This window comes from Acartia tonsa, chromosome 6, assembly GCF_053477335.1.
Source record: "Acartia tonsa isolate MP-2025a chromosome 6, ASM5347733v1, whole genome shotgun sequence".
In the NCBI taxonomy this organism is placed as follows: domain Eukaryota; kingdom Metazoa; phylum Arthropoda; class Copepoda; order Calanoida; family Acartiidae; genus Acartia; species Acartia tonsa.
Window position 1 is genome coordinate 28,724,555 of NC_137265.1, and position 13,870 is coordinate 28,738,424.

Here is a 13,870-nt window from a genome sequence, read left to right on the forward strand (position 1 = left end):
GTCATGCACGGATCCAAATGCATGGAAAATATACAGAGTATTGTTTATTGGTCTCTAGGGTTTACTTCCTCTTTATTCCAGCGACAAACAGCATGGTCGCCAATGTTTATTCATTTATTTTTACATTATGTACATTGGTGTACTTTCTTTTATTAAAAAGTTTACATTATAATATTGTACCTATTGTGATTTTAAAGACTTTTAGAAAGCTAAAAAAAAAGTTTTTAGTGCTTTTATTATATAGTTATGTTCAAAGCTTTAAAATGTGCAAGTTTTGCAAATAAGGCCAGGTGGTCAAAAAAACGTTCTGTTTTTAGAATTGAAATACACGACTGTTTTAAGACAAAAAAAGAAGATAAAGGCATTTTTCAGTGGCTTACTAAAGTAGCATAAGTTTGGTTCTTTATTTATTGGCCCTGGCCTATATTTGTTTACCAGTTGCTTCACACAGTAGCCTCGCGGAAATGGGGCGAAATTTAATTATGGAAAATAGCTTTAAAACACATTAAGAATATTTTAAAGCTTTCCTGAAAAGTATAACTAATTTCGAGATCTTTAGCTGCAGACAAAAAAACTTGCTACTGTTTAAAATAGGATTTATTTGATTTGTATTTTTTTATTTTTTATTCAGCGAGTTCAAAGTGCAGTACGCTGAACTGCGAACATCCCGAACTCTGTCGACCCAGCCAGGAGGGAGGGGCCTGTGCCTGCCCAAATCTACAGAGGCTTGCGGAAGACGAGAAAAACTGCATAGGTAAGAAACTTTTTGGAGGTTTCCTTCCTCCCTCTTATTTCATTCCTTTAGGCTAGGTTAGGTTAGGTTATATGGGGTACTGTGTATGTATCCCCGCTGGATCGAGACCCTCGCAGGTGTTTAGCACAAAAACAAAACAATCCCCTTCTACATATTTAACTTATAGGCACTTTGATACGAAATTTGGCCACGAGTCTCTCTCCCATATGTTCTTATATTCATTAGATAGAAGAAATCTAGTCTTTATTTAGATCTACTTTGCATATCATATTGATGGTTCTCCCTTAGCCTTTAGTTTAGCGTGAAACCTTTTTGTGACTAGTAGGTATATTTCTTGGAAATGGAGAATTCAATCGGTTCGCTAATCATCGAAATCTAAAGCTACACACAAAAAAACCTGACTTCTTTTTATAATAGAATGTATTAATTCATTTTCTTTTTAAAAAAATGATATGAAAAATGTTCATATATTGCATAACAGATAAAAATCACATTTTTACTTCCTGATTAAACTCCTCTAAAAAAAATAAAACTAGTTCATAAGGTTATCCCAATGAATTGGGCCCCTTTATTTGATGTTCAAAATTTCCAAATCGCAAATTTTAGTTTTTACATAGCAACATGTTTAGAAAAAGGATGATTTTGTCTTTAATTAGCGCTGGTATATATATATAGAAGGAGAAAAAGAGTGATAGACAAAATTTAATATTAAAATATAAGCACTGAATATGACATTTTAGTCTTTAGATTTTTAAATCCGTTAATAAACAAAGATGTTATTAAAGCAACTCTCAGATTTACACAAGGGTAGATGTACCTACATACAGACTTAAGTCAAAGAGTAGCTGCGCTACTAAAAACTAGATTTTTAAATCCATTAAAACATATTTGAATTTTTTTTTAGGTTTTCCATATTTTAATCTGATCCACGATATTTGTAAAATACAAAAATAACTAAAATTTACAAAATAGAAAGTTTTATTGAAAATGTATGAAGTTAAATAAAACCTAGATAATCAGCTGTTATGCGTCTATTTCTGTTATTGTAATAGTAATAATAGGAAGTACTTATTGTACTTTACAATATGAAAAAGTAAAAATTACAAAACATTATTTGTACAGTACATATAATCAAAAGGTCATTTTTTATTATCAATATGAGTACAATTTTTCTTTTTCTGTTTTACCAGTAAAAATTTACAATTATAAATACAAAATGTAATTTTTATTTCCACAAAATGGTAAAATGAATAAGTCTGAGGCTAAATATTTATGTATGTTACGCTTTTGGGTTAAGTAGAGGGTAAAAGAGCCCTGAAGGGGCTATAAATGAGATTTTTTATAGGTGTAGTCGAGGGGTTCTTGTTCATTAAAAATTAGGAATAAGTGAAAGCCCCAAATATCTGTACAATAACCTGGTATGATATATTGAGTAAGGTTTTCTACCAAATCTAATTAAGTAAATGAAGAAAAAATATTAGCAAGTGGAAGGTTCTTCCATACCTAGGGATAGGACAAAGATGATAAAAAAAATTAGCCCTTCTGTAGATTAAGACAATTGGCTTTAACACTGCTTGTTACAACCAACTAATCAATTTAATAAAAACCATCCATAGCTTTCAAGTCAACAAATAAGATATCGTGGTTTTTAAACTTATGGTTCAATTATAATTTACAGTCAAATGTCCCCACCCTCATTGAAGTTTCTTGCATACATGTCAGGGATAGGACAATGGATGATATATTAATAATAATTAGTTTATTACCTTGTCGTATAGGGAAGCAAATTGTAAGTTAATTTTTAAAAGATATAATTTTTCCCATCTGAAACATGCCTTGAAATAATTTTTCTTCTAAAAGAAAACTTTTGATCTCCAATTTGTTTTACAGATTTACAAATAAAAATAGCTTTTTACAAAATTAAATACTTATACAATTGTAAATGGTAAAAATATCATGTTAGGGCCCCCTTTATGGTTTGCCTATTTGAATTATTATTTTACCAACAGAAACTAATATGCATAGATTAGCTGAATGCTTCGTTTCTTATTGTCCACGTACAACTGTCTTTACACTTTTTTAACACCCAAAATGATCATAATTGATGCATAATGTTTAACTTTTCTGCTTATCATTTGTTCATGTTGGGATTGTAATTAAACAAAAACGCACAAAACAGCCAAAATATTTTTTGGTTAGATGAAAGAAGCGAGTGTTTCCAACTTCTTGTAAAATAGAGTTTCTTAGCTGCCTTTATTTTGATCAACTTTTACTGACCGTCAGATGTACGGACACGCTAAAATTCTAGAGTAAAATGCAGTTTTCAGCTCTCGAAGTAACAGATTTATATTATGTGCTCGAAGTTTGATTAAAACTACACATACGTTCAGACGAACCGACGAGCCCTATTTTTATGTAGCTGCGCTGCTTTCGGCTCTCTAAGTAACTGTTTTCTATTCAGCTGCTCGTATTTTGATTAAAACTATGCATGAGGTCTAATTCCGCCCATTGCGTGACACAATTTTTTCTTTTTTTGTTGTAGAGCAACTATTTAGTAATTAGGGTCGGTCCGTAAACAGATAGCTCTTATCAGTATTTTAAGCATGTTAGAATTGTCCTAATGTTTTACAGCTTGGAATTATGATTCCTGTATCAGTTTGGTACAACGTAGAAAGCGTAGCATTTTATATCCATTGCCAGAAAGACTGTTTGTCCATTTTAGTATCAAATGAGTTTGTAATCTGTATATGTTAATGTTGATTTGTCTGTCTTAAATTGTTAAGGTTGTATAATCTTTGTTAAATTAGGATAAGATCTCGCACTAAATATAATATTTTAGATTTTATTGACAGTACTTGCAAAATTTTTGAACAAATTGTTTTAGTAAAAAACAACTCGAACTTAATTTTTTTCTGGTTTTGATTAGGGTTGGCAATCTGTATCCGGAATCCGCCCAATATTTGGGCCAATTTTGGAATCCGAATCCGGATCCGGAATCCGTTTTTTAATAGCGGATTCCGGATTCTTAATTGATAGGCTAAAATTAGTCTTTAGTTTTTTCTTTCAACTCCTTCTTTTTCTAGAATCCGGAATCCGCAAGGAATCCGCCACTTTTTTTGACGGATTCTTAAAAGAATCCGAATCCGGCCCAAAAATTCGATGGATTGCCATCACTAGTTTTGATCATATCATATTTGATTAAGGCTGTAATCTTGCTTAAATTAGGATAAGATCTCGCACTAAAATTTAATATTTTAGATTTTATTTTTTTAGTAGAAAACAACTCGAACTTTATTTTTTTCTGGTTTTGATCATATCGACTAAAAAAAGAAGAAATAAGCCGCCGTTTTTTTGGTTGATGTATTTATACAAGTTTTGAATTGTCATAAGACTTAGTTTTTTTTCTGGGATTCACAAAATAAACTGGTATTTATGAAACGCCTAATAGGGCCCCTTACTACGTTAAGGAGTGGTTTTTCTATGTATTTTAATTCAAGTTTATTTTAGGGGCCCTCTTTGATTAATTATTTATAAAATAAATAAATAAGACGCATTTATAATTTTTTATTTGTGTAAATCAGAAATCGAATAGGTTTTTTTAAGGCTTTAGAAAATTTTCTGGGACTTTCATTCAAAATAGAACTTAAAAATAAAACCTGCATGTGTCTTATTTTCTGTTTAAATTTTTGTCTCTAAGCCACGAATGCAATAGTAGACTTGACTACACTTGACATATAATTTCTCTATTTGCCAATAGAGGTAGTAAATAGGATAAAACCTGCAAAAACCAGATCGGCATTGAGCTTAGAATTATGCAATTTAGCGTCTATTATTGTTTCATTTGGATTTGCCATTTGAGAGATCTTAAAATATGAACACAATTTAGAAAATCTATCAAAATATTCTATTAATATATTCTGAAGCCCTCTTATCAAAAAGCTGCAAGTCAGATTTTTCTAAGAAAGCTAGCTAGTGAGAGATAAAAAGTGGGGGGGGGGGGTAGAATTGGGGGATAGGTGAAAGTTTTTTGTACTGATCACATCTAAACAAGGATACAGGGATTGATGTTAGGGAAAAAAACTTAAATAGTTATTTATCGCATCGTATTATAAATTTTTTTTCGGATATTAAAATGAAAAATTATAAGATTAAAACCAGTTTTGTTAGACATGAGGGACTGCATTCTCAGTAATACGATGCTATACATGATTTTTCGGTATGTCTGAGCACCGGTTTTATCCCAGCGGATATTAATGTGTTACAAAGACAAACTGTAAAATTAATTATTAAGGAGTCAAAACGATATAGTTTTTTTTACTTGCTAGTATCATTATCTGTATTTACATGTCTCCCATCCCTGGGGAAAAAAGTTGGCTTTGGGCATGGTAGACAATTATCAATTATTGGTTTTGGGGCGGCTAGGGGGACTTGGGCTTTTTGCAATAGGATATATTTTCAAAATTTTAAGGGTACACAATGCCTAAAATTGTAAGTGGATTTCCCATAACCCATTCTCCCTTATGTTTTACTGACTTTTCTCTAACCCTCTCCGGGGTTTCTCTTTTCCTTACCTAACCAAACAAGATTTATACAGAGTTTTGGGTGTCCTATCTTTGATAAAATGGTGTCTTCAACTTCTGATAAAGAAAATATTAGTTTTTTTTCATGTTGGCCATTTTCTTTCTAAAAAAGTTAATTTTTTAAATTAGGATGTACTCATTAAAAAATATAGAGCCATATTGCTAAATGTACTCAATTTACAAGAACATTTAGGTCCATAAGTAGCGCAGCAATAACAGGCAACAACATTATAAAAATATCAAAACAGAGAGAATGTACTTTTAGGCTTAATTTAATGAACAAATGTTTTTTAGGTAGGTATTGGCAATAAATCACTAATGACACTTTTAAGCTCTTTATCTTATTTGAAGAATGTACATACTAACATACCCTTTTTTACAATAGCTCTGTTTCTAAAATGCTCAGTCTATTGTTAAAATATCAGGTTTTGAAGGATCTATGTTTTCCTATTGCCCTCCTCTCCCGCCAACTTTTTCTCTATGCCTGGGTGTACCACTTTGTACCACCATCAGGAAACTTAATTTTTTATTGCATAATATTTTCTCAGTAAAGCTGTCTTTGACTTGATTTTTAAGAAGAATATGATCAGTATCTAATAAAAATATTGAGATAAAATCTTTATAAAAGCCTAGGTATATAATAATTTCGAAAATTCAGAGATCTTTTGGGACAGTAAACGACAATTTGATATACATACCCAATGAAGTGAACGAAATTACCTAACTTTAGATCTAAATTCAATTAAAGTACCCAAAGTTTTGAGCTATCAAAAAAGATAACATAGTTATAAAACTTAGGGTACCAGTGTAATTCACAGTCTAATGTCCCCCTCTTAAAAGTCAAGACTGAAAGCATGATTCGTCATAAAGGGATAGGACAAGTAACATTTAAATTACAACTTAAACCTAGAATTTATCACATAGTGACATTAATATAAAATCCATTGTCCTATCCCTAATGATTTTCACACTTGACAACAAAAGAGAGATCGAGAGAGAGAGAGAAAGAAACAAAATTGAAAAGAAAAAGTGAGAGATACCTAGAGCAAGTAGTGAGAAAGGGGGAGAAAACATGGGGGCATTTTATTTGCTCTTAATAGACATAGTAGATTAAAACATATTTTTACCAGCGCGGCGTAGCCGATCTATTACTAGGGCATGTTCTTATGTCCGTCTAAACTTGCTGTATATCTCTAAAATAACTAACAGAAGTGTCATTGACAAAAACCAAATTATGTTTTTTAAAACAGCTTTTTTATTTCATATTTATATACATTGTTTTGAATTTATTTATGATATAGAATCATAAAAATTGTGTTTGGTAACAAATAATGAAATTACGCTTTAGAATTCCCATAATAGCCCTGTGTGTAAGACTGGGCCTCAGGCCTAATAACACATTAGCTAATTTTTCATTGACTGTATCTAAAGAATGACGATTAGTTAGGGTTCGCCAGTCGCCGAATTCTTCGTGTGGCTCGCCAAAAATTTTATTACTTGTTTATCAGCTGTGACAGAAAAAAATAGACGGCTGCAATTAGTCCTCATTTATGCAAACGTGGCTTGATTTTTTTATTGATTATTAAGCAGGCGGCTATAGCGGCTCTGGCTGTCGAGCCTTTTGTCCTGAAGAATGGCATTTAGTGAAAAATGAAAATGAAGTATTATTATTACACTAGGATATTTTGCAACAACGTGAATTGTTAGGAATTCCTAGATAATAATAAAAATGCATTTTCAACTTAAATTTGTCTGCAAAAATTATGTAACTGCTTTACAATAATATATTATTTATACAGTTTTTAGTGTTCTGTACTGTCATCATTGGACAGATATTTTAATGGGTGAGGCCATTGAGATTAAGTGATACATCCCCAATGATAATAAATAAAATTACCCCTGCTATAGATTTGACACTTGGGTACCAGACCATAGTAATTAACAGTTCTATAGTATTTATATTAACTATATTAACAATATGACTATATACAACAATTGTTAAAAACTTGTTATCCTTTTTAATCCTTTAAGTGCTTAAAATGTCCATTACTCACTAACATTGCTCATTAGTTTGTCTTTAAAAAAGCAAAGCAAAACTCAATTAGGAAACAAAAATGGTTTTATATGTAAAAAGTCGAAATTTTGATGTTCTTGAAGAAAAAAAACATTAAATTGATATAAAAGTTATATTTGGATTTAAATACAAGAAGAAAGACAATTAGTTTAAGAAGATCATGAAAAGAGGGAACATTGTACTGTAAATTATATTGGAAGTTAAAGTTTTATTGAAACTTTTTTTCTTATTCATTGACTTTATTAAATCTTGATTGACTGGCTCAAACTAACATTATACAAACTTTTCAAACAAATATTCTGAAAGAGTACTTTTATTTTACATTATTAAGGATCCACTTGCATTGTCTTATCCCTTCAGTTCCCTGAAAGAGGAAGTATGCTGTAAGTAATCCTCTGCTAATTATCCCTCTATTTCTGACTAATTGTTCTGCAGTGCTATTCACATTATCTTTAAAGAACATAGAGTAAAAAAATACTTCAATTAAAATTACATTAAAACATTTATTGGTTAGCTAAAATGTAACATAAATAAAAAAATATTTATGAATACTAATATCTTTACAAAAAAATACATATACATAGCAGCTAAGAAAATCTTTTAATTTAAGGATTGACATAGAATTGTTGCTAGTAAGGAATGTTGTAAACAAAAAAACCTAAATAATGAAAAAAAAACATAAAATATGAACAAAAATGTAGGCATTAAGTAAGTTGGACATAATCCTAAGTGTTATAACACTGATAAAGAATACATTTATGCAGAATAAATTGCATATCTTGTCAGGGATAGTTTATCTGAAAAAAAGACAATTTTTGCATTAATGTTTTTGTACATGTTAGAGTGCAATATTTTTTTTAAAGGCTTTGAATAACTTTGATACTTAATACTTGAATCTGAGGTACATTAAACAATAAACTTTTGTCTGGAAGTCCTTACCCATTCAAGTTAATGACTATTGCCAGTTCATTGGCCAAGGAATTTCCCTTATTCATATTAAAAATATCAGATGGTAAAGCAGCAATAGGGAATAGTTTATTTGCTTCAATTATTCTCAACTATGACCTTAAGAAAGTAGCTGACAAAAGAAATAATCTTCAGATAAAATATCCCTTCCATGCAATTGCATCCTTGCTTCTTTATGCAGAGCTTGAGACACTTACACATAGATCAAATATGAAGATTACATATTAAATGCAGAATTCCTCTAGGGATGTGGCATCTGTAAAATACGACTTTTTGAGAGAGAAGAAATTGTAGCTTGAGATATGGCTCGAAATTTTTAAAAGATTTTAAGAAAAATCCAGGAAATTGAAACAGTTCTTCTTCATTTGTCACCTTATGTTGTTTGAGGCTTATTTTATTCTCAAAAAAATGCACCTAAGCAGATTGAAAAAATCTAGTAAACATACCTAAGTAGCATATCTTTTTTACATTGTCAAATAGTTTTTCTGGTTAAATGCTATAGGCAAGATGCGGATTTGATCAAATTGGACTTTTAAATAGAATGTCCCAAAAATCATTAGGTACTTTTGCTTAAAACTAACATAAGATTGCAATTTGACTCAACTTATATGATTTTACTTAAATCTTTAAAAATCCCACAAAATTACATTAACTGACAGACATCATAATACTATTCATAATATGAAAATCATTTTTCTCAGACGCCAAACCTAATGATCCTAAACACGGAAAAACAATATGGCCATTACGGCTTTTAGTAAAAAATAAATAATAAATCTACCAAGAATATTGGAAATATTCAGATATTATTAATAGAATCCTGGGATAGGTCAATGTAAATTCAATCTACAAACATTTACAAGGCACCGTAAGAAAAATCTTACACATTCGAATATTGACAGGGATCATAAGAGACAATGGCCCATAAACTGATGATACGCAAAATAACCCTTTCTGTAGATTTCAATAAGTGTTTGAAAAGTTTGGACACTCAACTAAAAGAACCAACCAATTAAAATTCAATAAAAGTAAGCTTATAACTTATAAGGAAACGATATTATAAAACTTAGTCTAGTTAATAGACTGCCCATTGTCTCTCACTCCCTAAATATTGAGAAGGATATGTCTACCATTGTGGTATCCCTGTATTCCCTGATAATCTGAAAATGATATAATGTTCAGGCCAAGTAATACCAAAGGATTCCTTCATTTTTTTCCACAGTGGGTCAATATGTGACAAAAATGTGATAAATATATTTATATATAAATATTTATGGTCTAATGTCCCCGGGTTATTCTGGAAAATAGATTGTTGATTAGGACCTGACTTAAGCTTTCTTAGGCCTTAAGGTTACTTTTGAAATTTGTCTGAGCTTATTCATCCGACTATATAAGTAAATAACAGCTTACTAAAATATGATTAGATTTATTAGTTCTTATATTTTGTGTATGGGCCATTGTGAAGTTGGAAGGCTTGATTATGTTTGCATACATCCCATGGTCAGTGAACACAGGATATGCTCCATTAGGCTGGACACAACACCCAGCTTACACAATGGAACCTGATCCATTAGGCTGGACACAACACCAAACTTACACAATGGACCCGCTATTCTTAAGTGTTTTAACCAAAAAATCACTTTATTATTATCACACATAGAATAACAATTAGGTCTTTTTGCAGTTATTACAACGTTACTTTTAAAGCCGTAACAAGACATAAAGCCGTTACATAAGATAAATATTTTTAGTTCTCAAGTTTTAAAATTAAATTTTTATTTTTTTAGATCTGAATGAGTGTGAGGAGTGGGGCTACTGCGACCAGAAATGTGAGAACAGACGCGAAGGTTTCCGGTGCTTCTGCTCCCAAGGCTACACCCTGGTCAACAGCACTAGGTGCCAGGCAAAGACGACTTATCCCAAGGCCCAGCTTTACTTTGCAGATACTGATAGGGTTATGAGGGTAAGTGTTTATATTTTGATTAAATTTTTTTCTGCAAGTAAAACATAGCAGTCTTTTAAATCGGAGAAAATGTAAATGATTCTACCCCCCAAACTTGTTATTTCTTGCTTGGATTTAACTTAGAGGCGATCTTCAAACTTTTCCTTCAATTATTTTACTCTATATAAAGCAAAGGAGTCATAATCTTTTTGAGTTTGAGTCCCTTTTTCTATTTCTATTATTTTATCTATCAACTATAGCATGTTATTGTTTATTAGATGGACCTGTTTGGAAACGAGCTGAAGGAAATCTGGAACACCAACGGAACTGGTAGCATTGCAGGCTTGGATTTCCACTACAAGAAGAACTGGGTGCTGTACACTGAGGCATCGGGAGTACAGCCTGATAAACGCAAGGTAGGAGAGACAGACATACGGACATATCCTAGATGAACCCTATGCTACAGCGGTCATTAGTTGCTAAATAACTACTTTGATCGGTTTTTAAACATAGGAATATTATACATGTTCATATTTTCTGTGTTGATACTAACTACATTATGTTTTCATCAACCCCGGTGTGAACTAACATGTTCTTCTTCTGGTCATTTCCCCTTATCTGTCGAATCGCTGACCCCCCCCCCCCCATTATATTTGAAATATGTTGAAAATAATTGGGTATCGTTATTTATATTATGCCTTTGCCTACTCACTGCGATGGGACCTAACTTGGAGTAACTAGACAGTACCTAATTAGACCTAACCTAACCTGAATAACGAAAAAGTAAAAGGGTTTTAGGTCCCTACTTCTAACTAGCGTTTCACATTTAAATATATCCCAATAAACGAATCCAAACACTTTACGCTTTGGATTATAGAATAAAACATGTACATTTTAAATTTTAGGTTTACCGAGTAAAACTGAACGATCTTTTGGGTGATTCTCCTAATGAAGTTAATAAACGTGATTATAGGTAACATTTATTTTTGATTGTTATATATTTATCCAAATTACACAGTTGCTGCACAAATAAAAAAGTTCTATTTTTAGAAGTTTTTTAAAAAGTCTCTTGCAGAACTGCCGTTTGGATTGATTTTAGTTAGTTCAAAGCTGTAGCCGTTTAGAAAACAACAAATCAAAAATAGTTTTTTCTATTTAAATGGACGGCTGCAATATAATGTTTTTAGCCAAAAAGCTTATTTTGCATTTTGAAAAGAATTTTGTGAGTTTTAATGTTGGTAGACATTACCATTTATTTTATGGCCCTTGCTAATGGAAAACTTTGTGTTTAGAACTTAAAAGCAAACACATATTAGGAGCGTAGCTACTCATTAACTAGAGAATTCCACTCAATTGAACAGCCTTGTTTCGGCAAAATTAAGAATTCTAGACCTTACAGTAACCACGTAGTCATTTGGCTGCTTATCTCTGCTCTGTTTTATATTGTTATGATTCCCTTTATTGTAAATTTAGATTTTTAACTTATGGACTTGGTTTACTGTACTGTATATACTGAATGGACTCAATGGTTCTCAAAATATACAATGAAAATAAAATTTTCTGAAAATCACTGGATAAATTGTAGAAAAGTTTTTAATAAAGGACAGCAAAAAATTGTGAAATTAGTTTTGAAGAGTTCCAGTCTAGAAAGTCTTGAATTATCAGGGAGGGAGAGGACAATGGTAGATATATTGATCTACGCCCATTTCCTCCCCCTAAGTATATATAAGCTACTTGGTATACACTATACAATATGACACTCAATAATTTGGGGAAGATTAATTAATCTTTCTTCGTACTATCCCACGGAATTATAAACCCAGTTATCTAATTGATAAGCATCATACACAGACACACACAAACACACACACACACACAACCCACACAAAACTTTATTAATTTTCACTAAGTTGGAAAATTGTAAAAATGGTGGTAGACAGTAAATTAAAAAAAGAAGAAAAACTTTTTAGTAAAAAATCACCAAATTCTGGATTAATAAAATCCAAATTAATTTTGGGATTATAGAAGAAAGGGATGGGAAATTTTAGAAATTATGAATAGTTAGAATTTCTGTAGCTACTGCTTGATCATTTTTCATTGGAATTAACTAATTTTAGTAAATATTATTTTTATATAGCTCTTACATCTCCCTTAGCATTTTGCATATCAATCTCCTAGATTAACCTATTTAAGAAGATAGGTAACCTGACCCTTATTGTTTGTAGGTCCCTAGTTTAGGGCAAGCTTATAATTTTAACCAAACTTAATTAACTTTTAATTATCTGATTTACTAACCAATTTTCAGCTACATGGGCAGTTTAAATAAGGTTTTACTTTAAACCTTGTTTCTGAAATTTGTGTGAAAGTTTATATTTACTTTTAATACAAGTTGTCAGTTCAGGATAATACTCTAACCTTTATCATCAAATGATTCAAAACTTTGGGCTGGTTCAGTAGGAACTTGTTTTAGTTGGTTAAGATTATTAGTTTGTGTCATAGATATATACACTAAAATGACTTCATGATATTGGCATGATATTTAAATAAATCAGGGTTGATATATTCAAAGCTTTATATCTTTGTAGAATCTAACTTCTATCAGAGCAGATCCAATATATTTGGTTTGACATTACTTATCATTCAAAGTTTACACTTGCACAAATTCCTTGTTGGTGGATTTTAATTGGTTGATGATTATATCTAACAGAAGTGTAATACATCCTGTGACTATTATCAATACCTACCTACTATTTCTCAAGGATATTATAAGCCTATAATGGACAAACACTTCTAGTTGTAAATAAAAGCAATAAATGATATCTAAAAATGAATACAAATTATTAATAAACTACGCATTGTAGAAATGTTGGAAGTTAGTTGTGGTGTAAACATCAAAGGTTGATGTAAACACAATGGAAATACCCATACCCCATATCAAACACCCAGGAGTAATACCCAAGCATGATATGAAACCAGGGATAGCAATACGCTTTCAGAACTGTTATGAATTAATTAGACAGCTGACAGGTTTTAGTTCAAATGTAAGAATCTTAGAATTTTGGTTTTGGCTTGGATTCATTTAAATAGAAACTCTTTTGGATTAATCTACCCCTTTGAGGTCTGAAAATCACGAATAAAAATATCAAAACCAAACTTTTCAAAAGTCCTCAGATGGGCATCCCTATATGAAACAGGAGCAGAGAAATACTGGGGAGTCTTTGCAAGTCTTTGATTTAACTTATCTCAGGGTTGAATATTAATATATTGTTCATGGTTACTGTTTGTTTGCTCTTCAACTCAAATATTATCTGTTAGTTTGTAGTTTCCAGTTTCACTACCTTTACACACAATTTGATAATTGTTCACCTTACAATTCTTCAACAATAGACAATAACATAAAAAATTAATAAGTTTATAAATCATTAGAGATTTAATTAAATCTTAATTATTTAAACAAATAAAACCTAAAAATATTTTACACAACCTTTGATATAAGAACTTTATGTTCTAAACCTGACCAGAATATAAATGAAAATAATAATAAAGAGAAGAAC

The 13,870-nt window shown here is 31.0% G+C and overlaps 1 protein-coding gene across 8 annotated transcripts in view; it reads left to right on the forward strand.

Moving 5' to 3' along the window:
- Window positions 1–13,870, forward strand: part of mgl (low-density lipoprotein receptor-related protein megalin) — a 254,385-nt gene that overhangs the window by 127,349 nt on the left and 113,166 nt on the right. For all 8 annotated transcript variants that reach the window (XM_080164265.1, XM_080164262.1, XM_080164264.1 and 5 more), the window contains 4 exons: window positions 632–754; window positions 10,162–10,337; window positions 10,595–10,732; window positions 11,222–11,289. In XM_080164265.1, coding sequence (XP_080020391.1) covers window positions 632–754; window positions 10,162–10,337; window positions 10,595–10,732; window positions 11,222–11,289 — 505 coding nt within the window. The remainder of the gene's footprint in view (window positions 1–631; window positions 755–10,161; window positions 10,338–10,594; window positions 10,733–11,221; window positions 11,290–13,870) is intronic.